This window comes from Hippoglossus stenolepis, chromosome 6, assembly GCF_022539355.2.
Source record: "Hippoglossus stenolepis isolate QCI-W04-F060 chromosome 6, HSTE1.2, whole genome shotgun sequence".
In the NCBI taxonomy this organism is placed as follows: Eukaryota; Metazoa; Chordata; class Actinopteri; order Pleuronectiformes; family Pleuronectidae; genus Hippoglossus; species Hippoglossus stenolepis.
The window spans coordinates 27,465,961-27,482,538 of record NC_061488.1 but is presented as its reverse complement, the minus strand read 5'-3'; the positions used below and the strand labels follow the sequence as shown (position 1 = coordinate 27,482,538).

At 41.0% G+C, this 16,578-nt stretch overlaps 1 protein-coding gene across 3 annotated transcripts in view; it reads left to right on the top strand.

The window, feature by feature from the left end:
* Positions 1–1,530: 1,530 nt before the first annotated feature.
* Positions 1,531–16,578, top strand: part of LOC118111054 (protein-serine O-palmitoleoyltransferase porcupine) — a 31,272-nt gene continuing 16,224 nt past the window's right edge. Inside the window, exons 1-7 of one of the 3 annotated variants that reach the window (XM_035159337.1) lie at positions 1,531–1,621; positions 2,242–2,378; positions 3,620–3,812; positions 4,881–4,924; positions 7,277–7,458; positions 7,551–7,681; positions 8,509–8,634. In XM_035159337.1, coding sequence (XP_035015228.1) covers positions 2,243–2,378; positions 3,620–3,812; positions 4,881–4,924; positions 7,277–7,458; positions 7,551–7,681; positions 8,509–8,634 — 812 coding nt within the window. In that variant the 5' untranslated portion in view covers positions 1,531–1,621; position 2,242. Of the gene's footprint in view, positions 1,655–2,210; positions 2,379–3,619; positions 3,813–4,880; positions 4,925–7,276; positions 7,459–7,550; positions 7,682–8,508; positions 8,635–16,578 lie in introns of all 3 variants that reach the window. The other 2 variants (XM_035159339.1, XM_035159338.1) reach the window with 2 other exon arrangements.

Below are 16,578 nucleotides of genomic sequence, written 5' to 3'. Positions count from 1 at the left end.
ACCTTCATGATTTATTTCGAAATCAGCTGCCACCACGATCCACAATCGTGAGCCATTATCACGATCCACCGTCACGATTTGCGATGTGGTCGCAGCAGTGATCCTAGATCTGCAAATGAAAGCTCAAAGACTCCAGGGAAAAAGACAAGTCAGTAACATGCATTGATGAGACATTAATGTGATGAAGAGGAAGAGGAGGAAAGAGAATCTGCATGTGCCATCTTTCCCCTGACAATCAGAGCCGGTCCAAGTGAGACCTGAACCAGCTCTAACTATAAACTATATCTAAAAGGAAGGTTCTAAGCCTACTCTTAAACGTACAGATGGTGTCTGCCTCCTGAACTGAAAGTGGGAGATGATTCCACAGGAGAGGAGCTTGATAGCTGAAAGCTCTGGCTCCGACTCTACTTTTAGAGACTTTAGGGATGAGTAAGTAAGCCTGAATTCTGGGAGCGCAGTGCTCTAGTGGGGTGATATGGTACTATCAGCTTTAAGGTATAATGGTGCCATATTATTAAGTGCCTTGTAGGTGAGGATGAGAATTTTAAATTATATTTCTACAGGAGAAATGTGATCCCTCTTCCTGGTACTTGTCAGCTGCAGCATTTTGGACAATCTGCAGAGTCTTTAAAGACTTATCGGTAGAGCCTGATTTTAGGGAAATATACTAGTCAAGTCTGGAGGTAATGAAGGTGTGGACTCATATTTTCAGCATGTTTTTGAGACAGTACGTGCCACCTTTTTGCAATATTACATAGGTGGATAATGGCAGTCCTTGAAATTTATTTTAAAATTGAATCAAAGTACAAATGTGGATCAAAGATAACTCTCAGAACCAAGTATTATAACTTCATTTTTTTTTTTTAGATTAGAGATTCTTCTTCTGGTTTCATCGATAATTATATCTGGGTATAATGTGCATAACAATGAAAATGTACAGTGTTTCCTGATAAAGTGTCCGAATGGAAGCATACATAAGGTAAATATAATTGGGCCAAGCACAGACCCCTGAGGAATTGGGAAAGTTAGTGCAGATAGATGACTCATCATTCCTTTGAAGCCAATTTATTGTTCCAGTCTTTGTGGTAGGATGTGATGATCCATAGTAGAAGTGTCCTTGGGCAAGATACTGAACCTCAAATTGCCCCTTTTCATAGAGAAAAGTGCTGCACATAGATGCACTGTATGAATTTCTGTGTGAATGTAGAACTGTACTGTAAAGTGCTTTAAGTGTTCATCAAGACTAGAAAACCGCGATATAAATATTCTAAATTTTTTTAAAAATATTAAATTCACTAGATCCAGATTTAAAACAAACAAACAAACAAACAATCAAACAAACAAACAAACAAACGAAAGAACAAAACACAAACAAATAAACACACAAAGACGATAACCTCCTTGGCAGAGGTATTTACTCTTCCTCACAGCTCATCTCTGCCTGATATTGGGAGGAGACACTTCAATCCAGTAGGTGGCGGTAATGCGCCATTACACGAGTCTTTCACCAGGAAATAAGGAATGCGTGTGGAGCCAAGAAGAAGAAGAAGTAGAAGAAGAAGTAGAAGAAGAAGAAGAAGAACCTCTAGCGAGAAGCCGACTCGCCTCTTTCTCTGCTCAGGTTAGCTTCCCAGCTAACTTTACTTCTCCTCGGGTCCGTTCATTTCTGCTCTGCCACAGTCTACTCAGAATTGTGTTGCAGTTAAACCACTAAAACTTCACTTCACTAACCCACATTTCTGAAAGCAACTAAATTTAAATTGGTTAACGATGTGCAGTAGCTGCTAGATCTTAGAGTTTACAAAGGCTGAAAAGTTAAAGTTAGCCCAGTTTTACTCTCTCTATGGAGAATATTTTAATTATGTCGCTGGGTAAAATGTATCGTGAGGTCTGAAAGTAGTCCAGGTCAGAGATGTTAATATGTAAAATCATTTTATTCAGTGGTTGAATGTTTACTTTCAGATTGTCCCTTGTTTTGGTCAAAAAACACCTCATGACAACATATAACAATCCAGTTGATTCATGGTCAAAATAGTATTTGCAGCCTTAATCGAAATCAATTGGACAAATGAGTAATATATTTTACTCCATCACAATGTCATGAATATTTTGTAAACTCAGTATTTGTATTAGGCATGTGTTTATTTCCTGTAATTTCTGTATGTTTATAATCCTTAAGATAGAATGATTTATTTCTCAATTTGCCTCAGTTTCATGCAGAAAGTGTGTGTGTGCGTGCAGGATGGATATGTCCAGCAGGCTGCTGGTGTGGTACGAGCTGGCTGAGAGCTGTGGTCTAACTACAGTGCAGCAAGGCCTGCAGCAGGTCTGGAGACTGATGCTGCTCTGCCTCATCTGCAGACTGTGCTTCACACTTGGTGAGTAACAATAAACCAGTAGCAACTTCCACATGAAGCCTCGTCTTTACTGTTATTGCCATTGACAGAGTTGAAAGCAAAATTTTGAATGACATACAGATATGATTTATCTTAGTTTCAGCACAGACCGCTGCTCTTCTGCCCTGTCACATAAAAATCTAATGACAATGAAATAGATAAAAGATACCTTTCAAACTAGTTACTTCGATTTTAATTTATTACAACTGTCTAGAATCAACACAAACTCTACGGGTTATGTTGCAATTTTATTTGTGTGGAGAGTTGTGTAACATGTTTGTAAATGTGTGAAAGAGTCCATAAATGCATTCTGAGATTTGCGAATGCCAACAGGAATCTGCAAATGTGCATTTAGAATCTGTGTTTGCGTAATCAGATTCCTAAATGTGTTTTTAATAAAAAAAATGTATTGACATTTGCAATGTGTGTAGATATATGAATTTGTAGACAAATCTGTAAATGTGTCCATAGATGTGTTAATTTGTATATACATCTGTGTACACAAGATATTAGTGAAAAGGATATGTGTTTTACTCCAAGAGCTGGAAATACAGACAAGTCAATTAGCTGTTCTTTTACACATGATTTTTACTACACTTCTGCTGTGGGAGATCTGCAAATACATGTAGGGATTTGCCTGTATTCTCAATATCTTTTCTACCCTGAGCAGAGGTATTTTTTGTCCCTTTTTCATGTGTATTTTGCAGAGACTTACCCTTTCAGCCACTAATATCTATGTATGGTTTATCTACAGATCTTTGCACGTATTCACAGATTTGTCTTTATGTTTGCAGAGAAAAGCCCACACACATTCATCTACACATTCACAGATCTAAGCCCACACACATTCATCTACACATTCACAGATCTAAGCCCACACACATTCATCTACACATTCACAGATCTATGCACAAAATTTGCAGATTTGTGTGCACATGTACAAATCGCAAAACACTTACAAACCTAATTACACATTACAGATTTTTTACATGCTCACAAATCTGATCGCGCACACATTGATTCCACACACACACACACACACACACACACACACACACACACACACACACACACACACACACACACACACACACACACACACACACACACACACACACACACACACACACACACAATATTGGCCTCCTAAAATGTTTTTGAGGTGAGAGGCTGTTTGAAACTATTGGACTTGTAATTATATGTTTCCTGTCTGTTTTCCTCAGGAGGTTTGTCCACTGTGAAGCATGTAGTTTCAGTGTTGGCTGGGATGTACAGCCTCTACCTCTTTTTTGAGTCCCAAATGCTGTGGGTGCTGTTGCTCAGTGCACTCTGCTACCTTGCTCTGCTCTTCAGTCGAGACTCCTGCACCAGAGGCCCCTTCCTCTCGGTTGTCATCCTCATCTACCTCCTTATTGGGTGAGAAAACAATGCAAAAATCTTTGTAGTATGCCACTAGTGGTGACCACAGGCTAGAGACAGGCTGGGGGAGGCTGTCAGGGCTACTTTGGTAAGCCTGGTGCTCACAGGCATCCTTAAGGAAGAAAGAAAGAAAAAATTGTTGACATTTTGACTACTAGCTCTGTAATAAGACAAGGTAAAAGACAAAATAATCGAAAGCATTCAAAATACATTACTCACTTTTAGTGATGTAATGGAATAAGTTACAAGTTACAGGTAAGGGCATGTATTTTGTAAACAGTTATTTATAGTTTTAAAGTAACCCTCCCAACGTAGCATGTCTACTAGCATTTAGACTAATAGAACTGTTCTGAAAAATTGGATAAACCAAAGGAATCAAATACAGTTACTTTGGAAAAGTCCATAGAATTGTGAGTGCATGTTTCATTGTAGTGCAGAACGGTGCCGAGACACTAGTATCTAGATCATGTCTGTTGTTACACATGGGTCCAATGGGAGAGGAACGTTTGACCAACCACCAAAAAGAGGCTATTCTCGATGGCGCAATATCCATTGTTGTTTCCAGTATATCTATCAACATGTGCCAAATGTGGAGCTTTTATCAAAATGAACAGTTCCTCTATCATTTTCAGCTATGCTTTGTGGACTGTGGCTCAGGAGGTGGAATGAGTTGTCCACTAACCAGACGTTCAGTGATTTGGTCCCTGGCTCCTCCAGTCCACATGCCGAAGTGTCCTTGTGCAAGACACTGAACCCCAAAGTTGCCCCTGACAGCTGTACTGGTAGTGTGTGAAAGGAAAATAATTGCATGTAGATGTGTTGTATGAATGTGTGTGTGAATGTGACTTACAGTATACTATAAAGCACTTTAAGTAGTCGATGAGAATAAATTAGTATTATATAAATGCAGTCCATTTACCATTTACTTCATTGAGCAGTTTCACAAGTCCCTCTGTATTTGTGTCCAAATTCCCCTTGAATTACTTTGATAATGGAGTCTGCAGATATTCTAGTATTTCCTGTATAATTCTTCTATTGTATACATTTTCTCCCTCTTCATTTCAGAGAGCTGCAGTTAATTGACATGGTGACCTGGCATAAGATAAGAGGTAAATATTCCTTCATTTGGTCTGAGAAAGTTCCTCTTCCTGTTTTCTACAGTTCTGTCGTTATGTCAGAGATACTACTTTGCGATATATGAATGAGTGAATGCAGCTTGTATTGTAATTGCTTTAAGTTGATAAGACTGGTAAAGCTGCTATATAAATACATTTACATTTTGAAATCTTGCAGCTTTGTGGGCAACGGTTTTCCCCCTGCTCACCGTAGAGGTTGACCTTCTTCCCGTGGTCAGATTAATCAATGAGAAAGGGAGATACAGAAAACTACTTAGCAGTGAATGTATAATGAAAGGTGTCATTCTCATGTAATGTTGCTAATATTATATTAATATGACTATTAACTGTTTTTTTCACTGTATGTTTGCTGGGAACTGTGTGTTCATATGTGAAAAAAGATCAAAATTCTGCATTACACGTCACAGCAGTGTGGCTTAAGTCATGTCTGTCCCGCAGGCAGTGTGGCCGATCTAACCTGTTAAATGGGCACTGAAATTAAACTTCAGATGTTCCACACCCACCATGCACAGGCAATACAGGTGGCTTAAAAATCAACAAGCAGCAGTTGAAGAATCATCCAAAGGAGCTGTCCATAGCAATAGCAACATACAGTAGCTGTACTCATTCCCCCCACCTAACCTACCAACTTTCTGTCAGAATCCTGTGGGACTATGGTGAGAGGCTATTTTAATGATGATGATGATGATTCTTTTCAGCTGCTCTTAGGTTTGTTGCTCTACTTTCTGGTGTAAAACCCTCCAAAGGCTCTGTTGGGTTTGAGTCAGGGGACATACTGTACCAAGGTCAAAGTCTTTCTTTTTGACAAACTCTTGTGTGTGAGTTTTGTGTGTTTGGGATTTTCATGTTAAAACGCTTCTTGAGACTACAAGTAATCTTTTCATTCAGTATTTGGGTGTACAATTATTTCACAGTGTCATTGATAAATAACAAGACACGATAACAAATCATAAAAGCATACCTCCGTCAAGGTCCAACAGTCCCAGGGTTTCCCTTTAGTTATCTAGTCTAGAGGCCTGCCATATTCTAATTTGTCCTGCCAAAGTTTCATAATGAACCAAAATATATTTTGCACTTTTCATAATAACGTAAGAGATGTCTAACCGGGTGTGTGCAGCGTTATTTGCAGTGCTATATGCAGCGTGCTCACTCTTGTTTTTTCCTACTCAGGCAGTCAGTCAGGCCTCATAGTTTCTGCTGCTATTTTGGCATCAATGGAATTCCTTCTCTCATCAGAGAACTTATCTTTCACTCTTTAGTCTGTACACCTGTCACTCGGAATTTGTTGTGTGTGAGAGTGACCTTAATGCACCCCAGTTACCGCCATACATTGAATTAATTCCAAGGGAAATACTGAGTCCCCTTATGAAACCACATATAGACTAAATCTGGATTTTTTCTATCTGCACCAAATTGCACACACTCATAATTATCAGTCCCCTAAACATGACCGTCAAGTAGTTTTTCTGTAATCCTGCAAACAAACAAACACTACAGAAAACATAACCTCCTTGGCAGAGGTAACTAACATAATCAGTCAGACGACAGACAGCATTCTTTTTTTGCTGGTCCGTAACAATTTGCTATTACCTCAACTAACTATGCTATATGTGAGTAAGTTAGTTGGTTTGCCTTCTTCTCCCTTGTTGGTTTTCCTGGCTGTCAACTCTATACTGTCTTCTTAAACTGCCTCTGTGCTAGAGTTAACTTCCTCAGATTCAGGGGGCTGATGCCCAGTTTGCTGGACTTCACTCGTCTTGATTGACTTCTTAGAAAGTACTGATCAATGCAAGATCCCTGCTCTCTTTCGATCAAGCACTTCTTCTTTCCTTGGTGTATTTTGGGCCCTTTGCCGATGTTATTTTCCTCCAGCCACAGGGACACAACTGGAACTCCTTGTCAGATTCTTTTGCCATATTAGCTTATATTTTGCTTGCTGTCCTCTTTGTCGTTTCGATTCCAGGGTCATTAGCCATGTGATCCGTTAGTGAGTCGCTTTCGTAGCCATTAGTGGGTGTCTCCAAATACCAAATGGCATTGGATCCTGCCAGCACGGGTAGCTAACCCATGCCAGCCCCAGTGGGGTCTATTCCCTTCGGTCAACTGTCTTTCCTCTCTGTCATAAGGTCTTTCCCTTCTTGTCAGCTATCCTGTTACTAGTAGTCACTGGCTGCATCCAGCTACAATCATATTAGAATACAGGACAAGATGGTTAATATCCCTTGTAAGATTGAAGGTCTTCTGCACAATTTAAGTTACCAACTGCCAGTATCGTAACTTTACTGTGTGCGTGTGCGTGTGCGTGTGTGCGTGTGCGTGTGTCAGGCTCTCAGATGGTGGTGGCCATGAAGGCCATCTCTCTGGCATTTGACCTGGACAGAGGTGCAGTGAACAGCCTCCCCTCCCCAGCTGAGTTCCTGGGCTATCTTTTCTTTGTGGGCACTGTTGTATTTGGTCCTTGGATCAGCTTCTCCAGTTATATGATTGCTATTGAAGGCAGAAAACCGGTGAGTAGTTGATACTCCGAGCTTTCACTGTGCACCTGCTTTTCTTACTGTATAGTGCCCTGTAGAACAAATTAGGTGGTTTCTTTCCTCAGAGCTGGGCGTGGATGCAGAGTTCATTCCTTAGCCTCCTGAAGAGTCAGATCTGTTTGCTGGTCTCAACTTGCATCGGCCCTTACCTCTTCCCTTTGTTCATACCCATCTATGGAAACACAGTCACGCAGAAGTAAGAGATTTTTATTTTATTTTTGTCGTTAAGTTTTGTCAATACATCACCTTTTTATAATACACTGTTTTGAAAACAGACCATGTTTTTTTCCCCTGCTTCGAAGACACATTTGAGAAAGGTAAGGCTTTTTTCAGAGTTAAAATTATCAGCATTTTCTTCACTTACTGCTGAAGTGTGATTATAGTAAGACTTGGGGCCTTATTTATAACCGTCGCATTTGCACAAAATGGGTCTGAAAGATGTTTGCACCACTTATCACTCTTGATCCCTTTCAGCCCTCTAAATGAACTCAGAATGATCAGTCATAATTCTTTGTACATATGTGAACACAGAGCCCTCGAAAGCAAAATCAGTTTCGCTTTGGATCATGGGACAGATTCAGGAATTATATTAATATTTTCTTGAACATTGCGGGATATGGGATTTTTCTACATTTTCATCCCCTCACTTTTGAGAGTTGTCAAGTCAACCATCCTTTATATACAGTTAGTTATTCTGCTTAAACATACAAAAGCCTTAATATGGTCTTTTTTTTCTTGTGTGCTAATATGGTTGTAAATGGGCTATTATTATGTGAAATTCCCCATTCCATTAGAACTTCCTGTGTTTATAGATATATTTTTGAAATTAGGTTAATGCAGGAAGTGGGAATAATCAGATTAAGCTGTTCACATAATCTGTGCATATGAAGCATTTAACCTAAACTCAGTGGAGTTTAAGCCAACATCTTTAAAGATGATTTAAGTTCAAGTGGTAAAGTGATCAATGTTTTTCAGTTGGAGGAAACATTCTCTGTGTGTTTTTGTATCTGGTGTGATGTACAGGTGGCTGCATGCTTATGAGAATGCAGTGTCCTTCCACTTCAGCAACTACTTTGTGGGTTACCTAAGTGAAGGCACCAGCAAGCTAGCTGGAGCAGGCTTCACTGAAGAAAAAGACAACATCAGATGGTAAGTTCAACTGGAGCTGAGGGAGCTCTGATATGAGCTTGTAAGTGCATTACACTGCACCTGTGTTATAATAATATACTTGTTTTATGATAATAACACACATACATATTGAATGCAAAATGTGTTGTTAAACCCCAGGGTAAATAATATATGTAGATTTTTGCTATTCATAGTTTATTCTTATTTTTGACAAAACTGACAGGATATTAAATAAGAGATAAAGTTAAGTTCACTTGAACAAATATGAAAATGTTCACACTTACAGTTCAGCATTGATCCTGTGAAAGTCTTTCAGAGAGTCAGCTTCATACTCCATATGAAGCTTGTCTGTGCAGAGTCTTCTGACATTTGTATAACTGTTAAAAAGTTATACAAATGTTGCCCTCTATCTAATGACAAGGGAAACATTATCGGGCAAAAGACTAACAACCTAGGTGTGGGACATTAGGGCTCTTTCCTAAGACCAAAATTTGTCAACAGCATGACTTAAAGGGATAGTTCACCGAAAAATGAAAATACAGCATTGCAGCCAAGTCCAATACAATTGAAGTAACTGGGGACCACGTCTTCAAACCATGAATGCCTCCATACTGCTCCTGTGGTGTCATCCAAGTGTCTGTAAGCCCCGACATTCAAATTTGACTGGAAACGGTGTCAATTCCACCATGATTTTAGCCTAAATGTCCGTTGATATCCTCCTTCCTGGAGCTGCGTTCACGTCGGTGTGTGCAGACACCACACAAGCTTGCGCCTCTATGCTCTCACCCAAAAGGGCAGATGAGGATACACAGCAGTAACTGCAGCTATGCAGCGATGCTTCCGGAAGCAGCAATGCTACCACACACCCCGCGTGCACCCTTGGGCGAGAGCTTGTGTGCAGTGAGTGAGTGCATGCGAATGTGAACGAGGCTTCTGAGGAAGATATCAGCGGTCATTTAGGCCAAAAACATGGTGTAAATTATGCAGTTTAGAGTCGAATTTCAATATTGGGGCTTATGGACAATTGGATGACACCACAGGAGCATTATGGAGACATTTTATGTTTTTTCCCCATTTTTTTTCATTTGAGGATGTGGTCACCAGTTATTTCAATTGTATTGGATTTGGCTGCAACACTGTTTACCCCTGAAACTCCAAAAGTGTTTTGTGGACTCAAACACTTCACACCTCGTTTTTTTAATTTATTTTTTGAGGGGCGGTGCAGTGGTTACGTAAGAAAAAGTGGGGGGAAATTTCTGGGTTTTATTAAAACCCCAACATTTGGAGCTGTTAAGAAAAGAACACTAAAGAACATGTTGGACTTGAATTCACATAAAACTACATAACCAAAAGTAACCAAAGAATAGGAAAGAGGTGAGGGTTTGTGTGTGCGTGTTTGTCTCCCACAGTCTCAATGTCCACAGTTCAATCTGTATATTTACAAAGTTTGTTTCAGTCTCCGCCACAAGTTCACAAACACAGTTCAGTTCAATCCAGTTCAAAGAACGAAAAACAGATGCAAAAATAACAAAAATAATCCGTTCTGGGTTTTACTGCAGATCTTCATAAACCAACAACTCTCAGCAAGTAAACAGAAAGGAAAGCATCAGTTTTGCTTCTATAACAACAGCATTCCTATATACAATATGTTGAGGGCACTCACGGTACCGTCGATATTCAAGTCGGTCAGTCAGTCGGGCATATGCTGGCCGGCGGCTCCAGGAAATCCCCGCAGGAATAAATAATCCACCAGATGACTTCAGAAAGGTGACAGCACACAGACTTTACAACACACTTTTGTAAAGATAAAACAGACAATCCTCTACGACCTCCACACTCTTTGCTCTGAAGATGCTAGTCACTTCTTTGTTGGTTCAGATTATGTGGGGTTGTGATTGAATTGGATTGTGATTAGACACATACACAACAGGCTGCACCTGCAGCAGCATGTGGGCTTGGGCAGGAAGATGTGTCGTGGTTCCGTCTTCGTGTATCGCAAAACATCTAGACCGCGGTTTCGTTTTTTGTTTGGGACTCGTTACAGAGTACAACAATAAAATCTTCTATGTTGTAGTTGATTAATTGCTCAGGATGATTTATTAAGCTCATATTTCAGAATATAGGAAGAGACACTGAATATCCCTTGTACGTTTAAAGGTCTTCTGCAGAATTTAAGTTCCCAACTACCAGTAGATGTTAGAAGGTGTTAGCGGATCTTAGGGACATAACTTCAGTTCTGCACCTTTGTGTCATCAAGTGTTTTGGCCTTGTAATCAACGATACAGGCCAATCTTAAAGGTACGCTGAGGCTAAAGGTAAATCTGAATGGCTACTGGCTTGTATGGCAGTACTATGAAAGCCATGTGGCCCACTCAGTAGATCAGACACCATTGTTGTATCCTCTGTTCATTGTAGGGGTTCAGGGATAGATGATGATGGTCTTCACAAGTGCCTTTTTAACTTTATCAATTTTATTAAATTTTTTTCTTCAACATCAGAGTTGACTATGGTTATTACACCAAGGTATAGTCGGAAGAGATTTGTTTTTAGCCTGTGGTGAAAGATATGTAGACTTTCTGCTATCCTGATGTCAATGGGGAGCTCGTTCCACCATTTGGGAGCCATGACCGCAACCAGTTGTGATTTTGTTGAGTGGCTTGGTGTCCTTCGCAGTGAGGGAGCCGATTGGCCAATACAGAGCGGAGTGGACCGGCTGGGGTGTAAGGTTTAACCATGTCCTGTATGTAGACTGAGACCGATGTATTTGCAGCACATTACAAAATTACTAGTGTCTTGAAGCGGATACGGGCAGCCACTGGTAACCAGTGAAGGGAGTGGAGGAGCGGTGTAGTGTGAGAGAACTTAGCTAGGTCAAAGACCAGTCGAACTGCTGCATTCTGGATGAGCTGCAGAGGTCGGATGGCACAAGCAGGCAGATCAGCCAGGAGGGAGTTGCAGTAGTCTAGTCTGAGATGACAAGAGCCTGGACCAGAACCTATTCCGCTTTCTGAGTAAAAAGGAGATGTATTCTCCTGATGTTGTGCAGCATGTATCTGCACGATAGGGTTGTTGCAGCAATGTTGGCGGTAAGGGAGATTTGGCTGTCAAGTGTCACACCCAGGTTCCTTCCAGTCTGGCTGGGGGCTACAACAGAGTTGTCGGTGGTGATAATATATTCTAGCTTACAAACGCAATCCCTGTAGTTTCAGACTAGGGTTGCAACTAACGACTATTCTGATAGTCGATTAATCTATCGATTAGTGAAACGATTAGTCGGCTAATCGGATTATGAATCATACAAATAATCTTATTTAGCCATCAACTTTTAAATTTAGCTTGAGGTTGTTTTCGGCAAGTGATGACTAACAATAAAGACAATAAAGATCAATACTTCATTCAAAAATGTTTTTTAATAATCTTTTGCAGAAAGCCATGGTACCTGTACTCTTCTTCGGACTGCATAAATGTGATTTTAAAAAGACGTTGTCAGGCAAAAGGATAACATTACTCTTTTGAACACAAATTTGCCATTAAATAAATATACATTCAAACCATATTTTTTAAATGGATTCTAGAATCCTGCACACAGGTGTGACGGAGTTGTCTTGGCTTTTAACATTAACATTAGCTGGTGTTAAAAGCCAAGACACCTCCGTCTATATATAGCAAGCTAGATAACAAGCTATCTTACCGAGGCGAGTCTGCATCGTTGACGTTCAGATGTCGAACGTGCCTCCTCTTCAAATGCTTGTGTATAACAGACGTGCTACCATGGTAAGCAAGGTCTGCCTTACAAATATTGCAGGTAGTTACTTCCATACTTTGGACTTTCTGGTTCGTGATGGTGTTGCATCGGATGCCGCCATTGTGCTATGTTTGTCGCTATTGCACATGCGCGACTGTCAGAGATAGGAAGGAAGCGAGATGGCTCACTCCTCAGCTACTTCTATCATCACCACGTTTCTCATACTCGAACAGGTAATATTCTAGTTTACAAACGCAATCCCTGTAGCAATGTGTCAGATCTCACAGATTAGATCCCAGGATATTCAGTTTCAGACAGTTTGCGCTGCTACCTGCCCTGCTGCTGGCTCACTTCCGCTAGCATCGCCAGACAGTTGCCCTCTTTTTCCTCACAAACACTCCATAATTAGGAAAGTCCACTTCTTCAATGTTGTCACTCATTGCATCCCCAGTCACAGCCATCCTTGGAAAACTCCCAGGCTATTGTGTTCACTCCCTCCGTCCATTACCCCGAGTGATAGTTCATGTTGGAGCCAATGACACAGCTTGTCGGCAGTCTGAGCTCACCAAGAAGGATTTTGAACACCTTTTCAACTTCTTATTAAATTATTTCTCAACCAATAACAAATCCCATACATATTCTCAGTCAGGCTCAAATCATCTCGGTTTTAAAATTCTCACGGTACTTATTATATCCAGATACCTTTACTGACAATAAGCCATCAATTCATTGACCTTCCATTATGCTACAAACTGTTTATTCTAATCAATGCTGCTAAAACCTTTATCTTTCTGATGTTCTCCTTTACACTTGACATCTATTGCACTTCTGTCCGTCCTGGGAGAGGGATCCCTCACATGTGGCTCTCTCTGAGGTTTCTACCTTCTTTTTACCCTGTTAAAAGGTTTTTTAGTAGTTTTTCCTTACTCTTGTTGAGGGTTAAGGGCAGAGGATGTCACACCTTGTTAAAGCCCTATGAGACAAATTGTGATTTGTGAATATGGGCTATACAAATACAATTTGATTGATTGATTGATATCCCTGTTGTTATTAACAATAGGCCAAACAAAAAACCTATAAATACAGCTCACATGTCTTATCACCTAATCTCTGTCCCCATATCCCCCTCTGCTGGCCAGAGCATACCTGTGCAACTAGCCCTCCTCAATGTAAGGTCCCTTTCTAATAAGTCTTTTATACTGAATGATCTTATTTCTTCATCCAATTTAGACTTTTTATTCCTAACTGAGACCTGGTTGTCTCCTGGAGATCACACCCAGCTGCTAGAGCTTTGCCCAACAAACTTTGAATATTTAAGCACTCCCAGGGATAATGGGGGGGGGCCTAGCTGTTGTTTTAAATAAATGCTTTACTTGCTGCTCTATTACCACAGAGAAATGTTGTAGTTTTGATGCTGCTATTTTCAAAATTTGTAGCACTGCTCCGGTCCTTGGCCTAGTAATTTATCGCACTCCCAAACCAAATGTTAATTTTGCACCTGAACTCTCTGAACTTTTATCTTTCATTATTTTAAATTTTGACAGAGCCATCATTGTTGGTGATTTTAATATCCACATTGATAACCTAACCAATGGTTTTGCAACTGAATTCTTAAACATTAAAGAGTCTTTTAATTTATTCCAACATGTGACTGGTCCAACTCATAACCGCGGCCACACATTAGATCTAGTTTTTACCCTCGGCCAATTCCTTGACCTTAGAAGACATATTTGTCTCTGACCATCTCTGTGTTAAGTTTGACTCCCTTCTCCACGTTGACCAAATAAACCATCAAAACTATTAAAAGCTCATGCATCTTAAATGGACATAAGACCAATTGCATGTCCACTACCTATAATAGTCAGAATAATAATGATAAAAGTAAAATAGCAACTGGAAACTATTTCTCAAAACTATCACCATAATCCAAGATTCCTTTTTAACACAATCAATAGACTCATAAACCCTGCTCCTTATGCCCTGCTAGCCACTTCAAATACTGAAAAGTTTTTGTCTGTTGTTAAGCAAAAACATTAAAACTAACATTGTATCAGCTACCACTGTCATCCCAAATATCGCAGAACATCCTGCCCATCCCATTCTTCTTAGTAAGTTTCTCTGTCTGATCTTATTGACAGTGTGTCACACACGCTTTCGTCTTCCAGCCTTCTCAACATCCTACCCACCTAACTCCTAAGGGAAGTAATCAGTATTATTGGCCCTAGCCATCTTAGAATTATTAATTGCTCCCTTTCTTCTGGCGGGACATAGCATGCAAATTCCACTTTGTTAGTGCTTCTACACGTTAATGTGGGTATCTGGCATGTCTACCAACCCAAAAACTCTGGGAAAAAAACACTTGAGCGTTTTGTTAAGTCAGAAACGTCATGCTTGAGCGACTCGATTGAGCTTCCTGGGTTTTGTGTCGTAACAAGGCACTGGAAGTCTCCCTAGATGGTCTTGGCCCACCCCCCACCTCATCCCCCCGTCCCTCCACACTCGTTACGCCGGGTTTACACTGGACGCAGCGAGGCTGCGAGGCAGCGCAGCGCCGTTCCCAAGCGTGCAGCCGCCTGGCTGTTCACACGGGACGAGCATTTCTCCGCTGGTCAGCCCGCGATTCACTCACATGTGGCATTTGTCTGGATCGTTGGGACTGGGAGGCTGCAGCAGTTGCTCGGGCGCGACCGCTCGCTCTCCCATGCGTGAGCTGGAATTTGTGTCAGCGCCACACAGCCAGCAGTGTGGAAGACTTCCGCAGTGTTCAGCACTACTGTAACACTGGCACAAACACACAGAGCCCCCACTAGTTACGCCGGGTTACACCGGACGCAGAAGCGCCGCTGCGAGGCAGCGCAGCGCCGTTCTCAGCGCGCAGCCGCCTGGCTGTTCACACGGGCGAGCATTTCTCCGCTGGTCAGCCCCATAGACTGTATATATAAGGTCAGCCCGCCATTCTGCTTTCTCCGCTTGTTGTTGTACCTGTTGAATGTCGGGGTTGGGGGTAAATGATGGTCTTCATAGCCCCCCCCCTCTCTTTCTCTCTCTGTCTGTCTGCTTGTGTGCTTGTAGTGGATGGGCAGAGGGGGACATTTAATTATGTGATTGGGAAAATTAAAACTCCAGGACAACAGAAGGGGAATACAAAGTATGGGATGCATATTTGATAATTTATATCATATAAAATATGTAATTTATATCGTTTAAAATCATGGGGGGGAGGGGGGAGCTGGCTCATTAGCATTTAAAGGAACAGGAACTCAAAACAGGTCACTCTGTGGAGGGCTGTTTTATACAGGGTAAAAAGGGTGCTGTTTGAAATGATCCTTGTGGTATTTTGACCAAAGTATGTTACAGACATTTCATTAAGACCCCAAGGAACCATATCAACTTGTGGTAAAATGGGCATGCTATGTCCCCTTTAAGAAAGCCACCATTCAGCCTTTACTGAAAAAGCCAAATCTTGACCAATCACTCCCACAGAATTATAGGCCCATTTCAAAACCTCTCTTCATATCCCAAATTCTTGAAAAGGTGGTTTTAACCCAACTTTTAGCTGTGTGTGACAATAATAAAATGTTTGACAAATTCCAGTCTGGATTTCGCAAATGACAATGTACGGAAACCGCTCTCCTTAAAATTAGAAATGATTTATTGATGTCTGCTGATGCTGGTGATTGCTCTGTATTACTGCTCCTTGACCTCAGTGCCACCATTGATCATAACATTGTCATCAATAGACCAACGCAATGCGTCGGCATATCTGGAACTGCCCTTAGATGGTTCAAGTCTTCTCTCTTAGATTGACAAATTTCTGTTTCCACTGGAAATAACATCTCATCCTTGGCTCCACTGATTAGCTGAGTGCCACAAGGTTCTATTCTTTGTCCCTTCCTATTTTCGCTGTACATGTTCCCATTAGGAAACGTCATCAGCCATTTTAATGGGATATATCATTTCAAATGCGGATGACACCCAAATCTACTTGTCTTTCAAGCCAGACATGTCGGCCGCTTGAGTGTCCTAACAGAGTGCCTATCTGCCATTAAGGAATGGCTGGCACTTAACTTCCTACAGTTAAATTCAATAAAACAGTTAAAATAATTTTCGGCCCCGACCAGCTAGCAGGCAAACCCTTATCATTTCTTGGTCCCCTGGCAACCAACATTAAAACAACAGCTAAAAATCTAGCTGTCACAATCGATTCCCATCTCTGTCAG